This window comes from Raphanus sativus, chromosome 5 (assembly GCF_000801105.2).
Source record: "Raphanus sativus cultivar WK10039 chromosome 5, ASM80110v3, whole genome shotgun sequence".
In the NCBI taxonomy this organism is placed as follows: Eukaryota; Viridiplantae; Streptophyta; class Magnoliopsida; order Brassicales; family Brassicaceae; genus Raphanus; species Raphanus sativus.
The window spans coordinates 3,889,069-3,910,531 of record NC_079515.1 but is presented as its reverse complement, the minus strand read 5'-3'; the positions used below and the strand labels follow the sequence as shown (position 1 = coordinate 3,910,531).

The 21,463-nt window shown below is 39.9% G+C and overlaps 4 protein-coding genes and 1 pseudogene across 4 annotated transcripts; 1 reads left to right on the top strand and 4 right to left on the bottom strand.

Annotated features, from left to right (window-relative positions):
• The first annotated feature begins 859 nt into the window (after positions 1 to 859).
• Positions 860 to 2,218, top strand: LOC108859158 (trihelix transcription factor ENAP1). The gene is made up of 2 exons (XM_057011125.1): positions 860 to 1,802; positions 2,001 to 2,218. Exons 1-2 carry the CDS (start codon positions 1,025 to 1,027, stop codon positions 2,012 to 2,014), a joined length of 792 nt encoding a protein of 263 aa, XP_056867105.1. The 5' UTR covers positions 860 to 1,024; the 3' UTR covers positions 2,015 to 2,218.
• A 531-nt stretch (positions 2,219 to 2,749) lies between these two features.
• LOC108859160 (LOB domain-containing protein 21) lies at positions 2,750 to 3,486 on the bottom strand. Its single transcript, XM_018633019.2, has one exon. The coding sequence runs from the start codon at positions 3,396 to 3,398 to the stop codon at positions 2,853 to 2,855; it is 546 nt and encodes a 181-aa protein (XP_018488521.1). The 5' UTR covers positions 3,399 to 3,486; the 3' UTR covers positions 2,750 to 2,852.
• A 590-nt stretch (positions 3,487 to 4,076) lies between these two features.
• LOC108837170 (uncharacterized) lies at positions 4,077 to 6,834 on the bottom strand. The gene is made up of 3 exons (XM_018610238.2): positions 6,197 to 6,834; positions 4,581 to 5,549; positions 4,077 to 4,490 (listed from the first exon to the last, which is right to left on the bottom strand). The coding sequence occupies exons 1-3, from the start codon at positions 6,674 to 6,676 to the stop codon at positions 4,413 to 4,415; spliced, it is 1,527 nt and encodes a 508-aa protein (XP_018465740.1). The 5' UTR covers positions 6,677 to 6,834; the 3' UTR covers positions 4,077 to 4,412.
• A 939-nt stretch (positions 6,835 to 7,773) lies between these two features.
• Positions 7,774 to 10,132, bottom strand: LOC108857972 (B3 domain-containing protein REM7-like; annotated as a pseudogene).
• A 390-nt stretch (positions 10,133 to 10,522) lies between these two features.
• Positions 10,523 to 17,914, bottom strand: LOC108857973 (B3 domain-containing protein REM10-like). The gene is made up of 5 exons (XM_018631972.2): positions 17,759 to 17,914; positions 17,390 to 17,681; positions 17,206 to 17,312; positions 16,571 to 16,915; positions 10,523 to 10,908 (listed from the first exon to the last, which is right to left on the bottom strand). Exons 1-5 carry the CDS (start codon positions 17,834 to 17,836, stop codon positions 10,645 to 10,647), a joined length of 1,086 nt encoding a protein of 361 aa, XP_018487474.2. The 5' UTR covers positions 17,837 to 17,914; the 3' UTR covers positions 10,523 to 10,644.
• Positions 17,915 to 21,463: the final 3,549 nt, after the last annotated feature.

Below are 21,463 nucleotides of genomic sequence, written 5' to 3'. Positions count from 1 at the left end.
TATATGTTGTTGGTCACCATAAAACCCCACTTCAATACAACTATTTGCAAACTAAAATAACGTTTCAACTAACATCACTTCTATAAGTAGTGATTAGGCATGGAGTGCGTATTAATTGGTGTAAGAGAGCAAAAGGACATATAGACAAGACACGGTACGAAACATATACACTATAGTCTATGATAAACCTAACACGTTTTTAGATGATCTTCTCTTGCCCTTTACCTAACTCTTAGCCTACTCACCTGTTTCCCTTAATTACACCCCACCATCTTTAATTTTCACTTCCAAACTCTCCTAGATTATGTACGTTCATGATCTACCCACACGAATACACAAATGTATAATTGCTCGGTATATAAATACCTTATTATTCTTTTTTTGCTTATATTTCGATAACATTGAGTAGTGTTTTATATTGATAAATAGACTACTCCCATACAATAATAACTGCAAAAACAATCCAAACCCAAAACCGATAAAATCATCAGTCTATGAGTTCAATTAATGTAGTTTAATAAAAATTATTACTCCTTCCATTTTACATTTTACAATAAATAGCATTTTGACATTTTTCACACAAATTAAAAAAAAATGTATTTAATTTTTTACTAATTATATATATCCAACCAATAATATTTGAGATAAATGAAATTATTTATAAAATTAATGTATTTTAAATTACATGTGATTTTAAAATAACACTCTTTTTATAATAAGAAAAAAATAGTAAAGTGACACTGACAATTAATATGAAACAAATGGATTAGCACAGACATTGAACAGAGTTTGACAAATTGACCATACTAGTGGGTGGGACCCTATTTAGGACCAAACCGGGTTCGATGTATTGAGTTAAAGATTAGTTCGGTTAGAGAGAGGGATAATCGCCGTTGATGACGTCACCGCCGGTAATCAACCAATCATAAAATCCGATTTCTCTCTGCCTCCTACCCTTATCTCTAAGCCTCTCCTTCTCCTCCTCCTCCTCTCACGTTACCCTCTCTCCCTCCCTCCCTCCGGAATGGAGACGACGCCGGAGACTCAGCCGAAGTCCCAATCGCAAAGCGGCGGCGGAGGCTCCTCTCACCGTGTACCTCCGGGACGCGAGGACTGGTGGAGCGAGGACGCGACGGCGACGCTGATCGAAGCCTGGGGAGACCGGTACGTCCACCTCAGCCGCGGAAACCTCCGTCAGAACGACTGGAAAGAAGTCGCCGACGCCGTCAATTCTCGCCACGGCGGCAACGGCCGGCCGAAGACCGACGTGCAGTGCAAGAACCGGATCGACACGCTGAAGAAGAAGTACAAGACGGAGAAGGCCAAGCCTTCTTCGTCCTCGTGGTGCTTCTTCGAGAGGCTGGATTTCCTGATCGGTCCCGCCGCCGCAAAGAAATCCACCGCCGCCGGAGCTTTCAGATCGCCGGTGACGAAACCGGCGGGATCTGTTTCGAGCGGAAGCTCTCTAGACGATGACGACGACGAGGACGATGATGATGATGACGTGGAGGGTGATTGGGGGTTTGTGGCGAGGAAGCATCGGCGAGTGGAAGGTGTAGTAGATCGGAGTGTTGGTGAAGGTGAAGGTGAAGGATCGTCGTGTAGGGAGCTGGCGAGAGCGATTCTGAAGTTAGGAGAAGTGTACGAGAGGATCGAGAGCGCGAAGCAGGGGATGATGATTGAATTGGAGAAGCAGAGGATGGAAGCTGCCAAGGAGATTGAGTTGCAACGAATGAACATGTTGATGGATATGCAAATGGAGCTTGAGAAGTCCAAGCTTGGGAAACGTAGAGCTGCTTCAGGTAAAAAGATATAATCTTTATTGTGAATTAATATATGGTAAAGTTTTAATTTTTGTGTGATCTTAAAGGTTGAAACTTTATGTAAGCTTCAGATTGTTGATTTGGGAACCATATCTTTAGGGTATCTACTCTTGATTATGTTTCTTTTTAAGGTTTATATTATTCTGAAAACATGAAGTGTGTCTTGTTGTTGTGCAGGTAAGAAGTTGTAGTATTAGGTTGTGGAGAAGCTATACTACTATGGTGATGCAAAAGGAAGCAATGGTTGGATCTGAGAGCGCTCATAGAAATTGGAGAAACTGTTATTATTCTTAATCCTTAGGATACAAGAAACTCTTGTAGTATATCTGACATATCAAGATGTACTTTTGTGAAGTATTGTAATGTTATGATGGTTCATGCAAGTTCCAGATCAATTAGTCTTTTTGCTTAATCAAATTTTCAGGAATGGGCTAATACCAACTTAGCACATAATGAGCTCCAGGACAAACAATGCATCATAGTTGTTCATGTTCTTTTCCATAATTCACTTTTGGAACTGATCAAACCCACCACAAAGAGCTATTTGATTTGGCTTTTTGCTTATGTGACTTTGCATCAATCTAGAATCTCAAGGACAAGACTCTTGTGACCTGATGGACAAGAAGTGACACATGAGTCTGTATTATTGAAACTTCACAGAAGGAAAATCACAGAAGCATACCCATCAAGTGTTTCATGTTTGGTAAAATTAGGAGGGGGGCTGACATTAGCATGTGCTCTCTCTCCTCTTTAGACCTGACTTACAATGAAGCTCTGCATCTTAAAAGCAAGAAACCTAACTTTACTCGTCGTGGCCTACCGACCCGCTTGGTCCAAAACTGGTAAGGACACTCATCATCTACCTTAGTCTTCTCGTTTTGCATTAAGATTTTTGAAATTTAATCTGAGCTTTTATACAAATGATAGAAGTAAGCAAATGATTTTGCATATTAGGATTAATATAATACATTAGTGAAGATGACTTATTAGCAAGTGCAAATACAGTGGATAAAAGAGATAAAGAGAGGCCTATACAAAAGGAGGCTGTCCAATATCAAACAAGTAAGCATCAAGACCAGACCCATCAAGCAACATCAAGTCACTATAAGAAGGTACAAGATCAAGAAAAGCAGCAAGCTGAGGAGAAGAATCATCTACCAAAGGGGACAACGACGACACGTGGTTGCTGCTGTTGTTGTTGTTGACACCACCACCACCAGCATTATTATGGGCAGCACTAAGTAGTCGACTGCGAGCAACGGCTATATCATGTTGAAGCTCAAGCATCTTCTTCTGCAGAGAAGCTATGGCTCCAATACAACCGTAAACAGGATCCTTGAGACGGACGTCAGCTTCGTAAGCCAAGGAGTTGACGGTTTCTTGTCTCTGTTCTTCGGGAACCTCGCTGAGAAGCTTACTGACGTTGCTGGCTCCAAAGACTTTATGGACTTTGGCGAAAGTCATCTGGTCGCTGGAGCGGAAATGAGGAGCGAAGATGCAAGTGGGTGTGCATCTTCTCTTCAAGAGCTTGCAAGCTGCACAAGAGGAGCTTGACCGTGGCTCATGCCCTCTCATCTCTCTCTCTGTTTTTTGGTGGGTGGTAAAATGTTAGGCTATGGTTTATCCTTAAGTTTTATCTGGTGCGTCCTTTATATATATTATTGGACTCTTTATTAAACATCTTTTTGTGTGGAGAAGAGTGTTGTTGTAGTAATTGAGAAGGGAACATAATGGGACAAGGCATGGGGGCCTATTCATCATTTTGTGTTGGATTGATCTTTTCTTTTTGCTAATTTTACATGATTGGCTCGTGGGTATAAGGAGTTCAAGCTCGTAGGTCAGAAATCATAATCATATACTGGTTTTACCTTTGAGATTTAGGTATTGAGTATAATGTTGAAAAATCAAAGGATGACGTGATAGAGCAGAGAGAGAGAGCGAGTTGAAAGTAACCAGTAAGTTGTTTGAGATTGTGGGCACTAAAACAAAGAGAAGCAAGACTTAGATTATACTATATAGTATGTGCAAATTTAAGCGAGTAAATCATAAGTTGCATATATGGATTGGAGTGTGGAAATGGAGAAGACAAGACATTTGACAAGATAAGTGAGGGAATGAGAAGCCCACCACTACCACCACCGACCTCTTTCACTATCCAGTTTCATTCTTTCTCTTCCTCTAATATTCATCATTCATTATCATTGAGAATATACCCATCACAAGAAAATCAAATCCAAAAAGCTTTAACCAAAACACTAGAAAATAAACCCGTAATAATCTTGAAATCTTTCAACCTTTGTAAATGGCAGTACACACAACAACTTGACAAAAACAAAGAATCTTGAAATCCGTAAACCTTTTGTAAATGAGTACAAATATGCAACCAAGTCAAATTTCAATGAATCTTGAATTTCTTTCTTGACCGAACACAAAAACATACATCAAAGTTTTAAGTATGCAAACATGTCCAAAAAATCTTAACTCTTTTCTAAAATTTATCAAATAAGATAATAAATCAAACTGCCTGAAACCGAAGAATTCTACCAGACATTGGGGCAAGGCTGATAGCTTTTCTTCAACTAAAACTCCTCAGGCCGAGAATGTCAGGAAAAAACCAGATTTTGCTCGATCGTGTTCTTGTTTCTTCACTATATGGCAGTAATTAATCTGTCTCATAACAAAAAACAAAACAAAAGACCGAGTGTTAGACTGTTAGTCATCTCACATTACAGAGGATAGTGATGAGAAGAACCAAACCTCCATACGGAAGAGACTAACTGGTAATACGATCCCAGCACCAACTGAAGTTCTAAACGTCTCCAACAACTTTGAACCACTCAAGTTTCTAAAGTCATTCTCCGTTAGCTTTGCCATGTTCCCCGCACATGCAAACACATGCCCATGGACTCCTCTCTCTCTCAACCATTTAAACGGCAAATCAAACGAGAGATCAGCAAACGCAGTCACCGCAGCATCTCCCCCAACGAAATCTCTTTCAACATCGCCTCTCCTCCTCGGCTCGTTGGAACCGAGTCCCCTGGTACTGAACCCCCACAGCGCTGATGGCCCGCCCAAAGAGCATACAGGCGATGAATTGCCACCCAAGAAAAACCTCTCCGGCACAGAGGAAGCTCGGTTCTGGTATCCGCTTCCCCACGGAAACGTGACACCCCCAGAGACACCAAAGTTCAGAGCAGCCTTGTAAAACCCTAAAGGAACAGCACACCGAAGATCAATCTCCTGCTTTAAAAAGCGTAGGCTTCTGCTATCAGGAGCAAGACCACCAATCTGAGAAGTAGATGTGAAAGCGTATCCACTCGTTGGCCTCAGGTACGAGTCTCTCTGGTCATACTTAAAAGTATACTTCAATGCAGAAAGCAAACTATGTCCCAGCTGCCTCCTTACTGATTCTGAAGCCGAACGAGACGGGTCTGTAAGGCTACGCCAGGCTACAGTGTAGACAAGGTCGTGATACTTGCTAGAGAGAAGCCCTAGGGAAAGTCCGAGAGACCGTTCTTTATAAGAAGAGAACTTAAGCCAGTCTTGAGTCGAGAGGTAAAGACGAGAGCTAAAAGGAGTGGGAAGTCCTCTGAACCTAGGCAAATACATCCCCATGCCAACCTCAGCAGAGCTGTCAAATCCATACACCATAGACCCGTCCCATATATCTCCATACCCAAAAATGTTCTTGTACTTCAATGACGCTTCAATGCATGATGACTTCGCCTAGAACAAGAGTATCATCCACATTCATGTCCAATTCTAAAAAACTTTATCAAACAAGACCGCACACAAGTAATAAAAGGACAGAAACAGCTCCAAGAAGACAACAAAACTCAACTGAAACATAGCAAAAAGTGAATTGTTGTGATTCTAACAACGTTTTTTTTTTTTTTTTTTTTGGTCAACTGATTCTAACAACGTTTAAAAAATCAGTTTAAACAATTTTTCAAAATTCATAAAATCGGTTTAAACTGTTTTAAATTGATCAAAATCTGTTAGATTAGCAATAATGTTAGTGCAAATCCACAAACTTGACCAACTTATTTTTTTGTAATTGTAATTTTTATAATTCACCAAAATAATTTTATAACTGAACCAAAAAACTGTTTTAAATTGATCTAAATCGTTCTAATTGATCAAAATCTGTTAAACTAGCAATAATGTTAGTGCAAATCCACAAACTTGACCAACATATTTTTTTTTGTAATTGTAATTTTTATATAATTCACCAAAATAATTTTATAACTGAACCTAAAAAAAAACTTAAATATTCAAATGTAAACTTAAATATAAAATTTAAATAATTTGTTAACGCCTCCAAGTCTCTAAATGCCTAATAATACCAAAGCCTTGGATTAGAGCAATAATACCTCAGCTCTAGTGTAGGCACCGATTTGGCCGGTGAGAGGGTGTTTGCTCTCGACGACTTCGATGACCACATTGGTCGTACCGGGGAGCTCAGTAGGGCCGGAATCGAGCGTGATGTTGACGGAATCGAAGATATCGAGCGCTCGGAGATTCGAATTGGCAACCCTAGAAGCTTCTAGAAGCTCCTGCAGCGTGTTCGCTTCCCTCACGGCTTCCACTTCCGCCTCGATGACGTGGTCCTTGGTCTTGTCGTTTCCTCTGACGATCACGTCGTGGACGCGCACCGGCACGGGAGCGGATCTCATGCGGCGGAAGAGCGATTCCGTCTTGGTTTGAGGATTGGATACTACTGTATCATCGCCGTCTTCCTCCTCCTCTTCTAGTTCTCCTTCGTCGCTGTTCGGATCTTGTGCTTGTTCCACTTCGTCTTCTGGTTCTCGGGTTGGTGGATTCGGGTCGAGATTATCGGTCGGGTTCGCCATTTGGGACAGAGAGAGAGAGAGAGAGAGAGAGAGAGAGAGAGAGAGAGAGAGAGAGTTCGATTCCGGGTTCTCTCTGTCAAATCGAGAGAGATACAGTTTGACGACGGCTAGAAGTAAGTCTTTTTATGTAACTCGCTAAGTCGTCCAGAGGGTTCTTTTAGTTCCTCCTTGTCGCGCAAGTCATTAAACGATGTCGTTTGGGATATGTAATTATTAGGCTATAAGGGTTTTTGCAAGCTCCACTTGTTCACATCACTGAAAAAAGTATAAAACCTTGTAAAATAGAGAAACTCTATTATAGAGGTGGATTTGCTCCAATATATGCCTCTATAATAGAGTTTCTCTATTTTAAAGGAAAATATAGAGGAATTCTACTTTTTATTTCTATATTTAGAGATTGAAATAGCATATCTCTATATTTTCCTCTTTAAATAGAGGAACTCTATTATAGAGACATACATTGGAGTAAATCCTCCTCTATAATAGAGTTTTACTATTTTAGAGAAAAATATAGAAAAAAATATAGAAATTAAAATAGAGGTGGGTTGGAGATTGTCTAAATTAAAGAAAAAGCTAGAGCAAAACATGAGCTAACACACAGATTTGTACAAGGGAAGTAGTAAAAAAAGAGAGCTATGGTATGGTTTGGATTTGAGTAGTCAGTCAAATTATATACTTACATTTAGTTGCAGCAATCAACTTCTATCAAAACAAACCAATGAAAATATTTACAGTATGTCTAAAATTAGCATCCTTTTACGATCTAATAACCTCACTCAGGATTCTTAGAATGCTTCTTATCATGTCAAAGCATTAGATTAGTGGTGAGCCAATAGATTTTGCTATGCCCAAGAGGTCTAAAGCAGAGGGGAAGAGCAGAAACAGAGATGAAGGGAAAACTTGCTGGAACTTGGAAGGTTCTCAATACTTAAGTATGATAAGTCTGAGTTGCCCCCAAAAGAAGCTTTTGATGAGATTAACAATAGGGCATTCCTTTTGCTAATCCCAAACTACTAAAGCCTTGCATGTTACAAGCTAGCCGAAAGACAAATAACAAACTACATGGCAAACATTTATTACATAAGCAAGAGAGAGTTTCAGACTTTGCTGCAGAACTTAAGTAGATGAATAGCTGTGTCTTCTTCTTCTTCTTCTTCCTTGATGAGTTCCAGCTTAAAGGACTCACCAACCTTCACTCCATTAGCTTCACAGAACTCTCTCCACCCTTTCCCCATTCTCATTTTTCCACTGTTGTTATCAGGTCTAAGACTAGTTGTCCTTTTGAAACCGTATCTATCCACAAGAGTTATCTTCCTTGCGTTATCCATACCATTCAACCACACAAAATTCCCCGGTAGACACTACAAATAAAAGGACTCGAAAAACATTACAACATATCTCTTCTAACAATATGCTGAAATGGCTGATGAAAAAACTTACCAGTTTATACTTCCTCAGATTGTATGTTGTGAGAGTTAGCGTCAAGAATCTCTCTTGGCTAGTCGAAGATGAGGCTCGGAGAGAGTCTCGGTTGTACATGGACGAACACAACTGGAGAACTGGTTTGTTACATGTCTGCACAAGTGATGTAGCGGAAGCTTCTAGGGATAGAACTAGATCCGTTTATTCCAAAATACACGAATCTAGGGTTTGTGAATACTCTTCACAGTGCTTAATTAAAAGCTCTTGTGAATACTCTTCACAATGGTTTATAAAAACCTCTTTAGGGTTTGAGAATACTCTTCTCAGTGGTTTATCAAAACCTCTTCTGGAAAACTCCTCTTATTAAATCATCATAAACTGAATACAAAGTTAAGCCTAGACGGCTATATATAAGAAAACCATAAAAACCCTAAAACAATAATGATAATTATCAAAAATAATTAATAAATTAATAATAGGATATTTAGAATATTTCCAAATATCTATCTACATCATTCTTTCCGGGTTGGAAAAGATTCGTCCTCGAATCTTGATCGTAGTCTTTGAGTCCAAAAAAATTTCCAAAAAAAATGTAGCGGAAGCTTCTAGGGATAGAACTAGATCCGTTTATTCCAAAATACACGAATCTAGGGTTTGTGAATACTCTTCACAGTGCTTAATTAAAAGCTCTTAGGGGTTATGAATACTCTTCACAGTGGTTTATAAAAATTTATTTAGAGTTTGAGAATACTCTTCTCAGTGGTTTATCAAAACATCTTCTGGAAAATTCCTCTTATTAAATCATCATAAACTGAATACAAAGTTAAGCTTACACGGCTATATATAAGAAAACTATAAAAACCCTAAAACAATAATGATAATTATCAAAAATAATTAATAAATCAATAATAGGATATTTAGAATATTTCCAAATATCTATCAACATCAACAAGCTTAAAAGTCAGTGAATCGTTGGCTCTTTTTCGATTTTGGTGGCAGAATCTTCTCCAGCCGGTACTGATGTAAACACGACCGTATGGTTTGTGGTTAGTAAGGAACAGTGTCCACGGTTTCCCATCTTCATTCAATATAATGATCTCGCACTTACGATCCATCAGACCATTAGACCTTGAAAAGCCTCTTGTTAGTAACTGCAAAGTTTACAGAGAATATGTTATTTTAGGTTCAAAAAATAGTAAGTAAATAAAAAAAAGTAGAAGCAAAAAGCTTTTCACCAGCATATCTCTACTTAGATTCGAGGAGGTAACACGAGCTACAAAACAGGAGTTATCTGATGGAGAACCTGCTTCTCTTGTGTGGTCTTGATGACACTTCTCCGAATCTGAGTCTGTTTCAACTTTACAAATAAGAATCTAAACAGAAAGTAAACTGAGTTTAAAAGTAGTAATTAATATCTTACCAGAAGATATTTGTATGACGTCATCATTATATAGAATCTGACAGCAACTAGGTCCAAAAGACGTGACGTGGAACAACAAGTCTCCATCACATCTGAAAATAACTATATCCCCGGCTCGGAGATCATGAAAGTTGGCGAAATTGCCAGCCTTGGGTGAGTCTCCGACCGTTTATCTTCACTTCCCAGGTTTTATCTGAAGCGTCTGATGTTAGTTTTACCACAGCATTGTCCTCGTTTGTTGTTCCGTTTATGTGCTTTGAGAAGAAAGCCATGGGGATGTTCTGAAACGAAAGAAAGTCAGAGAAACATAGAACAAACAGATGCATGCATCTTCAGAGAGAGAGAGAGATTACGAGGTGGCTGTGAAAAGCGGGAAGAAGAGGCTGGAAAAAATGTGGATTGATCGGTGAGGAAGCTGAAGCATTTGACATTGACGATGATTTTTTTTTTCTTCTTTAGCTTTGGTATCTTTTTTTCTTCCTCAAGTTTTTGCTCTGTTTAGATATTAAAGAAAAAAATCTTTGGTTTCCAAGACACGCCATTGTCGATATGTCAAAAAAACGACACGTGAATGAATCTCATAGGTGAGCAAGCTGATACATTTACTAAAGACGAACGAGTGTTTTTTTTTAATGGTTTCAATAATGTCGATTCGTATTCTCCAATTTTGCTCTGGTTTGGTGGTTTTTTATTAAAGAGAATATTCGTTCCAATTACCATGCCGTTTTTGTTCTGATCAGGCTACCACTTACATTCTTATACAGTTTAACACACTCACAAGCGGTTAAGCTTTATGGCGACAGTAGCAATGAAGCACTGGACTTACATTTGTTCTCATACTATACTTGCATTATTAACATTGAGATACTCATTACAAAGTGATACAAACAGTGCCGTACAGCACAAGGAAAATATTGCCAACTTTATCTACGATTATTTATCTTTTTCTTTTGTCTCAAGAGTAACCAATAGTACTTGATAATTATATAATTGATGGGAAAATGAAAAAAAAAAAAGATAGCCTAGTCATCAAGACTTATGTACAAAATTAGTATCCCTTTACAATCTAACCTCATTAAGGAGTAAGGACTCAGAGAATGCTTAGATTCACAAAAAAGAGAGAGTTTTAGACTTTAGTGCAGAACTTAAGTAGATATGTAGCAGATCTATCTTCTTCTTCTTCTTCCTTGATGAGTTCCAGCTTGATGGCATCACCAGCCTTCACTCCATTAACTTCACAGAACTCTTTCCACCCTTTTCCCAGTCTCATTCTTCCAAAGTTGTTATCAGGTTTAAGACTCGTTGTCCTTTTGATCCCGTGTCTGTCCACAAGAATTATCTTCCTTGCGCTTGTGATACCATTCGCCTTCAAAAATGTAGCTGGTAGACACTGCCAATATAGACTCGAATATATTCAACAACTCCGGTACAAGGTTTGAAATGAGTGATGAACACTTACTCACTTAGAACATCTCCAACCCTACTCTATTTTTCACTCTAAAATAAAGTTTAGAGTAAGAAATTGATAGAGCACAATAGTATTTCTCTGTAAATTTCCCTTTGTATTATACTTTCAACACTCAATACAAGTGTTAAGCCTAATCTTCAAGCTCTCGCTTAAGATCCAGAATACAATTGCCAAAAGCCAACGATACAAATCTCATGCCTATTACATTTATACTCAATCAATAAATTGTAACGGCTGTAACTGACGTAACCACCTCTTCTGTTATAGTCAGCTCCACTTATTAGTTCTGCAGATCACACTCTCACTGATCACTGTCTTCTGTGCTTATCAACTGATCTGCACACTTATCGTTCATTTCTCCTCTCTTCTTCTTACGATAATACACTCTCCAGCTCCTATCATTACCCCCCTCGGTGAGAGAGAGCTTGTCCTCAAGCTCAAAATTAGGGAACTCTCTAGCAATATCCTTCACCCGAAACCACGTCATCTCATGATCAGGCAAGCCCTTCCACTGCACCAAAGCCTCAAGATGACCTTCTGCATCGTAACGAGTACTTTGTATATGTGCTGGCTCTAAGATAAACTCCTCCGACTCCTCCAACATTACCGGTAAGGTGTTCACCTCGTGATTCTTGCCTAACACCGGTTTTAGTTGGGACACGTGAAATACAGGATGTATTTTGCTACTCTCCGGAAGTTGCAGACGATAAGCCACTTGACCCACCCTCTCCAAGATCACAAATGGCCCATAATATTTGGCTGCAAGCTTCTGACAAAACGCTTTACTCAAAGAAGTTTGGCGATATGGCCTAAGTTTGAGGAACACCGAAGAACCCACCTCAAAAACCAAATCTCGACGCTTCTTGTCAGCATTGTTTTTCATTTGCTCCTGAGCTTTCAGTAAATGAACCCGCGCATCTTTGAGTATAGCATCTCGTGATTTCAACATCGCTTCCAACTCACTATTATCAGTAGATCCATCTTCAAACCACAACAACTGAGGAGGATCTCTTCCATACACCATCTTGAAGGGAGTTGTTTGAAGCGACGTATGAAACGAAGAATTGTACCAAAACTCTGCCCACGCAAGATATTTGTGCCAGAGTTTCGGATGAGCAGATGTGAAGCAACGTAGGTATGACTCGAGACAGCGATTAAGCACTTCGGTTTGTCCATCACTTTGAGGGTGATAGGCTGTGCTGAACTTCAAAGTCGTTCCAGCTAACCGAAAGCACTCTCTCCAAAACTTACTTAAGAATACTCTGTCTCGATCAGATATGATAGAAGTCGGATACCCGTGAAGCCTCACAATCTCTTTGATGAATTTATCAGCCACTGATGTTGCCGTGAACGGATGTTTCAGACTTAGGAAGTGTGCAAACTTGCTAAGTCTATCAACGACCACTAAAATCACGCTTACACCTTCTGACTTAGGGAGTCCTTCTATAAAGTCCATTGAGATTTCAGACCAAATAGAAGTTGGTAGAGGAATTGGTTGCAGCAATCCAGCAGGACTCAAAGTCGAATATTTGTGAGTCTGACATATATTGCATTCCGAAACATGTTTCTTCACATCAGCTTTCATGTTCGGCCAATAAAACAACTGCTGGATCCGCTTGATTGTTTTGAGGATTCCTGAATGTCCACCTATGACTCCATTATGATATTCTTGTAGAATCTGAGGAATAAACTGTGAATTTCGAGGTAACACAAGACGATTCTTGTAGAACAGTCTTCCTGCTACCACCGAATAACCCACTTTCCCTTCAGTATCTAATGAAACCGCTCTGGTCAGTTTCTGTATATCCTCGTTAGCATCTAGCTCATCGAGAATCTGTTGCATTTCAATGGATGATGAAACTGTAATTGTGCACAGTAGACCTTCAGCATTAACCTGTCTATCAATCATCATCCTTGATAACGCATCTGCTACTTTGTTTTCCACTCCCACTTTATATTCTATCTCGAAATCGTAGCCAAGTAGTTTCGTGAGCCATCTCTGGTAATCAAGTGATACATCACGCTGGTCTAAGAGGTACTTGAGACTCTTCTGATCAGTGCGAATGATAAATTTCTTTCCCATTAGATAATGCTTCCATTTCTGCACTGCCATCACTATAGCCATCAATTCTCTTTCGTAGATTGGTTTAAGTTGTTCCCTATCCGTTAACCCTTTGCTGAAGTAAGCAATCGGCCTCTGGTTTTGCATAAGAATTGCACCTAACCCATACCCTGATGCGTCTGATTCCACTACAAACGGAAGTGAGAAATCTGGCAAGGCTAGGACAGGCGCTGTGATCATCAACTCCTTCATCTTTTCAAACACCTTTTGTGTCTGTCCTGTCCAATCAAAGTTCTCAACCTTCAGAAGATCAGTTAATGGTCTCGCCACCACTCCATATGCTTGAACAAACCGACGATAGTACCCTGTTAATCCCAAGAAACTGCGTAGCTCTTTCACTGTTCTTGGGGTTGCCAATTCTTCATAACTTCAGTCTTTTTAGGGTCTGTAGCCACTCCTTCGGCTGATATTATGTGACCCAAGTATTCAACTTGTTTCTGACCAAAGGAACACTTCTTGAGGTTGGCAAAAAGTTGATATTTGCGCAGTTGTTGTAACACTAGCTCAAGATGTTCAGCGTGTTCCTCTACTGTTCTGCTATAGATCAGTATGTCATCAAAGAATACTAAGACGAAGTGACGCAAAAACGGCTTGAATATCTCGTTCATTAGCGCTTGAAATGTAGCTGGGGCGTTGCTTAACCCGAAAGGCATTACCACAAATTCATACTGCCCTTCGTGTGTTTTGAAAGCCGTTTTCTCAATGTCGGATTCCACCATTCGAATTTGATGGTACCCTGATCGTAAATCAAGCTTCGAGAATATTGTGGCTCCATGTAACTCATCTAAAAGCTGATCAATGACTGGAATAGGGAATTTGTCTGGTATTGTGGCTTGGTTTACTGCACGGTAGTCAATGCAAAACCTCCATCCTCCATCCTTTTTCTTAACGAGCAATATCGGACTAGAGTATGGACTTCTGCTGTTTCTGATAACTCCTGATTCTAGCATCTGCTTGACCATCTTCTCAATTGTTTCCATTTGAGAGTGAGGGTAGCGATATGGTCTGACTGACATTGGTTTGGTACCTTCCCAAAAACGTATTGCGTGCTCAAAGCCTCTTACGGGTGGTAACTCTGTTGGCTCCTTAAACACATCACTGAATCTGTCCATTACTGCTGTAATCGCATGATGAATCTCTGACTCTGTCTGTTTCTCTACTGAAAACAAACTGACTGAACTGCCATTCCACTCAACCGTTGAACATTCTGAAAGGATCTGTTCTGATTTCTGTGCTGTTGTCACGTCTCCCTGTAATGTCACTTTGCCAGTATCTGTGTTGAACGAAAACTCCTGATTCTCCCAATTCACTTCGCATTTCCCAAGTGTCCTCAACCACTGAACGCCGAGAATCTTATCTGCACCCCCTGGTTCTAGTATGATGAAGTCTGTAGTGATCATTACTGACTGCAACTCGAGCTTAACCTTCCTGCAGAAACTGGAGCCGTGAACTGATAATCCTGTCCCCACCATTACTGTAAAATCATTACATGACGTAGTCTGTAGCTGAGCCTTACGAACTGTTTCAGGAGAAACGAAGTTGTGTGTAGCTCCACTGTCTATCAAGACCACAACTTTCGTTTTTCCAATCTTTCCTCTGATTTTCATAGTTGTAGGAGACGACCATCCAAAAAACGAGTGAAGTGATATCTGCATCATCTCTGTACTTGCTTCCCCCTCACAGGCTTCGAAAAATTCTTCGTCGCATAACTCGATATCATTCCCTTGGCATACGACCATGACTTGTAGTGACTTGTTTCGGCATATGTGAGTTTTAGACCAACGCTCAGGACATTTGAAACAGAGGCCATTCTTCTTCTTGTAATCATACTCAGCATCTGAAAGCTTGAGTGGTTGATTTTGTTTTTCTCCTGTTTTCGTCTGATTCTGTTTCTCGTCTTGTTTTTGCCCTGAATCCAATGTCGACTGCTTCGGTTTCCAAAACTGAGATCCGTAACGCTGAGATGGTTTTGTAGCCTGCTTTCCTGTCTTACTTTCTTGATCCTTTAGTAGAGCAAACATCCTGCAGAACTCACTATCTTCCATCTTCATTACTGCTTCGATATGATCAGGTAAGGTCTTAGGTTCTTTCATCTTGATAACTTCCTTTAATTCTTGTTTGAGGCCGTTAAAGAAGATGTCGATCAGGTTTTCTTCAGCTAATTTCACCTGATGTGCCAGCTCCTGAAACTCTCTTACATACTCTGATGCTGACCCTGACTGCTGCAAACTGAATAGCCGCTTCCCCGGAGTCTTCTCAAATGATTCGGTAAATCTGGCTAGCAATCTTCGTTTGAACTCTGACCAGTCTGTGAAAGGTCTATACTCGAGCTCATAGTTGAACCAGCTCAGAGCATCTCTGTGAGGCTAAGCGATACCAGCTCCATCTTCCGTTCAGGATCGCTTTGCGTCACGCGAAAGTATCTTTTTGCTTGGGCAATCCAATCAAACGGATGTTCTCCGGCAAACACAGGCATTTCAACTTTCTTATATCGTCCTTCCTTATTCTCAGATCTATGTCCGTTACACCGATAACCTAGCTCAGAGTCATTCCGGTTACGTTCCAAAGGAGGATGATGTACCTGAATTGGTTCTGGCGATATCGGACGATCTCGACTCGTTTCACCGATGATCGGGCGCGTATTGAACGAAGAAATGAACGAGTTGATCGTTGCCTCCAATCGATCGATCTTCGATTCTGCGTTGCGCACCGTTGCTGTGATCGATTCGGTGTTGATCGCACTCGTTGCTGCGATTCTGTTGAACTTCTCGTCGAGCTCGTTGAATCGTTGGTTAAGATCGGCGACGGAATGATCGAGTGCACCGATCCTCTGCAACGAATCTTCGATGGCGCCATTTCTCGTCGTCATCGTCATCGTCGTCGCTATGATCGAGCTGCTCACCGCACCAAATGATAGAGCACAATAATATTTCTCTGTAAATTTCCCTTTGTATTATACTTTCAACACTCAATACAAGTGTTAAGCCTAATCTTCAAGCTCTCGCTTAAGATCCAGAATACAATTGCCAAAAGCCAACGATACAAATCTCATGCCTATTACATTTATACTCAATCAATAAACTGTAACGGCTGTAACTGACGTAACCACCTCTTCTGTTATAGTCAGCTCCACTTATTAGTTCTGCAGATCACACTCTCACTGATCACTGTCTTCTGTGCTTATCAACTGATCTGCACACTTATCGTTCATTTCTCCTCTCTTCTTCTTACGATAATACACTCTCCAGCTCCTATCAGAAATGCTCCAATGATACTCTATTTCTCACTCTATAATAGAGTAGAAAATAGGTTACTCCAAATATAGAGTAAGTTGTTGTTTTTTTGTTCATCGCTCTATTTTTCACTCTAAAATAAAGTACCATTAGAGCAAATTCCATCTCTATTATAGAGTCACTCTATTTTAGAGTAAAAAATAGAGTGAATCCTTGGAGATGCTCTTACCAGTTTACATCTCTTGAAATTGTAATGTGTAAGAGTTAGTGTCAAGAATCTGCCTTGGCTTTTTGAAGAAGAAGAGCCTCGGATACAGTCTCGGTTGTGCATGGACGAACACAACTGGAGAACAGGTTTTGTACCTGCTTGCACAAGCTTGAAAGTCAATAAGCCATTAGCTCCTTTCTGATTTTCGTGGCAGAAGTTTCTCCAGCCGCGTCTGAGGTAAACATCACCCGTTGTTTTGTAATAGATCAGCAACGCTGTCCATGGTTTTCCATACTCGTTCAGTAGAGTGATCTCGCACTCACGATTCGTCAAACCATTAGACCTTGAAAAGTCTCTTGGAAGAAACTGTAAAGTTTATCAAAGAGTAAATTATTCAGATTAAAAAAAAAAGACTAACTCCAACACATCTATTAATAAAGTTTTTGTTCCAATGCATTTTTCTATAATATAAAATAAATAGAGAAAAATTATAGTAGTATCTCTCTATTTGTAGTAGAAAATATAAATATTTTATATAACAGAAAACATATTAGAGTAAAACTTTATCTCAATTTTTTTTTCAAAAATAGAAATGATTGGCTTTAGCTTTATGGTTTTATGGAAAAGTATATCAAATGCAGAAGATAAAATTTCACCAGTGCATCTTTTTTTAGATTAGACGGGGTGACACGAGCTACAAAACAAGATTTATCTGATGGAAAGACTGCTTCTCTTGTTTCTTGATTCATCTCTTTATCTGAATCTGTTTCAGCATTGAAATGAAGAATTTAAACAGGATCTTAAGAGTCAACCGAGTTCAAGTAGTACTTGAGATCGTACCAGAGGATATTTGAAAGACATCATCATCGTATTGTATCTCACAGCAACTAGGCCCAAAAGTTGTGACATGGAACAACAAATCTCCATCATGTCTAAAGATGACTATATCACCGACCCGGAGATCATGACTGGTGGTGAACTCTTGCCAGCCTTGGGTGAGTCTCCGACCGTCCATCTTAACTTCCCACGTTAAATCAGAAGCGTCCGATCTCAGCTTTACCACCACCGCGTTGGCATTGCCCTCGTTGGTTGTTCCCTTTATGTGCTTTGAGTAGAACGCCATGGGAATGTTCTGCAACGAAAGAAAACATCAAACAAACATACTCATTATTTAGATATATAAAGAGAGAGTCTGAGAAAGAGATTTACAAGGTGGCTTTGAAAACCAGGAAGAAGAGGCTGGAAAAAGTGTGGATTGGTAGGTGAGGAAGCTGAAGCATTTGCCATTGAGGAAGACTTTTTCTAACTTATGCGTAGTTTCTCGTTCTCCATTTAAGCTCTGTTTTTGGAATTTAAAGAGACAAATATATCGTTCCGAAGCCACTAGTTAATTTCTTTAAGAAATCAAGAATCATTGTTCACTGGTTTTAATGCCAAGTCATTTCAGTATGCAAAAGTTGTAACAATTGCGACAAGTCACATTAAAGCAGTGGAGTTTTACATTTATTCTCACTGCTACTTGCTATGCCATTTCAGAAGTCTATTCTTATTTTTACTTTTGTAATAGCATATGGAGTTAAAATGATTCCAACACAAGCTTTATTTCTTTTTCTATAATCAAAATTGTTATCTTTTCCTCTATAAATAAAAGAAGAAATAACAATTCTGTATTTTTTTCTTGGGACAATTAGGTGAATATACATAATGGAAGTGGTGCAGCCTGGGTATGGCTTAAACTCTGGATCACTTGAAGGTGGGTGGATATGGGTTGTTCTAAGAGGCTACTAGCACTCCTTTGAACTATGGACGTCTCCCTGAGCCTATGGATTGGCGACAAGGATGGTTTGCTACTCAAAGACACAAGATTACCTTGTATTGTCTAAGATGGGGTTCACTAGGAATTCCTTCCTTTAAGTGTGATCAATGTTCTTGAGCTGAGCAGAGAAAGCTTGAGACAAGGCAAACAGGTTGCTGTAAAATTCTTAGATTCAAAGTTGAAGAAGAAAAACAAGCTGCGTGGTCTTTAAGTAAAAGAGAAAACGATGTCTAACCTAATCCTTAACCAATTTGGTTTATGAGAATTAAACCAAATCGACAGGACATCTAATCCTAATTAAAACTGGTTTAACTAATCCTAATTTGTCTTGGTTTGAAATAAATGAAAACCAAATAAACCAACTTAATTACATTGAAATCAAATTGAACCAACAAGCTGGTTTGTCTTGGTCTTCTCCCTTAGAACTTGCTCCCACGAATTTGGCTAAGTCTTGGAGGGTCTTCTCTTGAGCCCTCAGCCTTGATCTAGTTACTGGTCCACTCCACACATTGGCTGGTTCATTGGATTGATCTCTCTTGCTCAGGTTCACTTCAATGTCACTAGCTTCAAGCTCATCTTCTAAGTCAGTCTCTTTGGTATCACCTTTATCCCCTTGCTCAGGTTCAATCAGCTCTTCCTCATCAGACTCACTCAGCTCCTCTTCAATGTCTCTGCTCATGGCTACACCATCCCCTCCTCCTTTAAAAGGATTTGACCTCAAATCCGAATCATCTGCAACAAAAGGGATCAAGTCAGAAACATTGAAAGTAGAACTTATTGTGTACTTACCTTCTAGATCAATCTGGTAGGCATTGTTGTTGATTCTTTTCAACACTTTGAAAGGTCCATCTGTCCTTGGCAGTAGCTTTGATTTCCTCTCAGCAGGGAACCTATCTTTTCTCATGTGGATCCAGACAAGATCACCCGGTTCCAGCACCAATTCTTTTCTGCCCTTGTTCTTTTGCCTCTCATACATCTTTGTCCTCTCCTCTATGTTCTTCCTGACCTGCGCATGTAAAGACTTAACAAACTCGGCCTTTTGCTTGCCATCAAGGTTAGTTTGTTCTTTCAAAGGTAAAGCAAACAAATCAAGAGGAGACAATGGATTGAATCCATACACAACTTGAAAAGGAGAAAGCTTGGTAGCTGAATGCACTGCCCTATTGTATGCAAACTCTACATGAGGTAAATAATCCTCCCAAGTCCTAATGTTACTCTTAATGATGGCACGCAAAAGAGTAGACAAGGTCCTATTGACTGTTTCAGTTTGTCCATCAGTTTGGGGATGACAAGTAGTTGAAAACAATAGTTTAGTTCCCAACTTTCCCCACAGAGTTTTCCAGAAATAGCTAAGGAACTTAGAATCCCTATCAGAAACTATAGTCCTAGGCATGCCATGCAATCTAACAACCTCTCTAAAGAAAAGATCAGCTACTAGAGATGCATCATCAGTCTTATGGCAAGGTATGAAGTATGCCATCTTAGAAAACCTGTCAACAACCACAAAGATGCTATCTCTACCTTTCCTGGTTCTAGGCAAACCTAAAACAAAGTCCATAGAGATGTCAACCCATGGTTCAGTAGGGATAGGAAGAGGAGTGTACAAACCTGTTGGTTGGACCTTAGACTTGGCCTGCTTGCACACGACACACCTAGCACACACCCTCTCCACTTCTTTCTTCATACTCGGCCAGTAGAAGTGTTCTTGCAAGGTTGAGAGTGTCTTGGCGACCCCAAAGTGGCCCATCAACCCTCCTCCATGAGCTTCCCTGACATACAACTCTCTCAAAGAACCACAAGGAACACACAGGCGGTTATCATAGAAAAGAAATCCTTTCACTTGATAAAATTTACCACTAGCATGTTTCTCAGACTCCCTAAACACATCTTTAAACTCAGGATCATCAGCATAGCAAGATTTGATATGTTCAAAACCTAAAAGTTTAGTTTCCATTGAAGACAACAGAACATACCTCCTGGAGAGTGCATCAGCAACTACATTCTCCTTACCTTGCTTGTAGTGGATGACATAAGGGAATGTCTCAATGAACTCCACCCACCTAGCATGCCTCTTGTTCAGCTTCTGTTGCCCCTTGAGATGCTTAAGAGATTCATGATCTGTATGGATCACAAACTCTTTTGGCCACAAGTAATGTTGCCACACTTGCAAGGCTCTCACCAAGGCATATAGTTCCTTGTCATAGGTTGGGTAGTTCAAGGTGGCGCCTCCTAGCTTCTCACTGAAGTAAGCTATAGGCCTCTTTTCCTGCATCAACACAGCTCCTATCCCAATACCAGATGCATCACATTCAATTTCAAAAGTTTTAGAAAAGTCAGGGAGTACAAGTAAAGGAGCACTTGTTAACTTCTCTTTTAGCATATGAAATGCATCTTCTTGGGCTTGCCCCCAAGTGAAACCAACACTCTTTTTGATTACTTCAGTGAGTGGGGCAGCAACTGTACTGAAGTCTCTCACAAACCTCCTATAGAAACCAGCAAGTCCATGGAAGCTCCTGACTTCTCCAATAGATTTAGGAGTCGGCCACTCCTTGATAGCCTTCACCTTCTCCTCATCAACCTGTATGCCCTGTGAGGTCACAACAAAACCTAGGAAAACAAGGTTATTTGTCCCAAAAGAACACTTTTTATAATTGGCATACAGCTTTTCTTTCCTAAGCACATCTAGAACTTGTTTCAAATGGTTAACATGCTCTTTCATGGTCTTACTATAGATCAGTATATCATCAAAATACACTACTACAAATCGCCCAATGAGAGCTCTCAAGACATGGTTCATCAACCTCATGAAAGTACTAGGTGCATTAGTAAGACCAAAAGGCATCACAAGCCATTCATACAATCCTAGCTTAGTTTTAAAGGCAGTTTTCCACTCATCTCCTTCTTTCATTCTAATCTGGTGGTAACCACTCTTTAAATCAATTTTAGAAAAGACACATGAACCATGTAACTCATCTAGCATATCATCTAAGCGAGGGATAGGATGTCTGTACTTAACTGTGATATTGTTGATTGCTCTACAGTCCACACACATCCTCCAGCTTCCATCTTTCTTAGGCACCAGCAGAACAGGTACAGCA

Bases quoted from the DNA above. Each gene is read 5' to 3' on its own strand.
- LOC108859158 (XM_057011125.1), top strand. From the start codon at position 1,025: ATGGAGACGACGCCGGAGACTCAGCCGAAGTCCCAATCGCAAAGCGGC.
- LOC108859160 (XM_018633019.2), bottom strand. From the start codon at position 3,398: ATGAGAGGGCATGAGCCACGGTCAAGCTCCTCTTGTGCAGCTTGCAAG.
- LOC108837170 (XM_018610238.2), bottom strand. From the start codon at position 6,676: ATGGCGAACCCGACCGATAATCTCGACCCGAATCCACCAACCCGAGAA. The intron at 5,550-6,196 runs GTATTATTGCTC...CTCTTGTTCTAG, and splicing joins GTGCCTACACTAGAGCTGAG to GCGAAGTCATCATGCATTGA. The intron at 4,491-4,580 runs GTTTGGTTCTTC...GTTATGAGACAG, and splicing joins TTAGTCTCTTCCGTATGGAG to ATTAATTACTGCCATATAGT.
- LOC108857973 (XM_018631972.2), bottom strand. From the start codon at position 17,836: ATGGCAAATGCTTCAGCTTCCTCACCTACCAATCCACACTTTTTCCAG. The intron at 16,916-17,205 runs GTGAAATTTTAT...TAAACTTTACAG, and splicing joins ATCTAAAAAAAGATGCACTG to TTTCTTCCAAGAGACTTTTC. The intron at 10,909-16,570 runs GTAAGAGCATCT...CTATATTGGCAG, and splicing joins ATTTCAAGAGATGTAAACTG to TGTCTACCAGCTACATTTTT.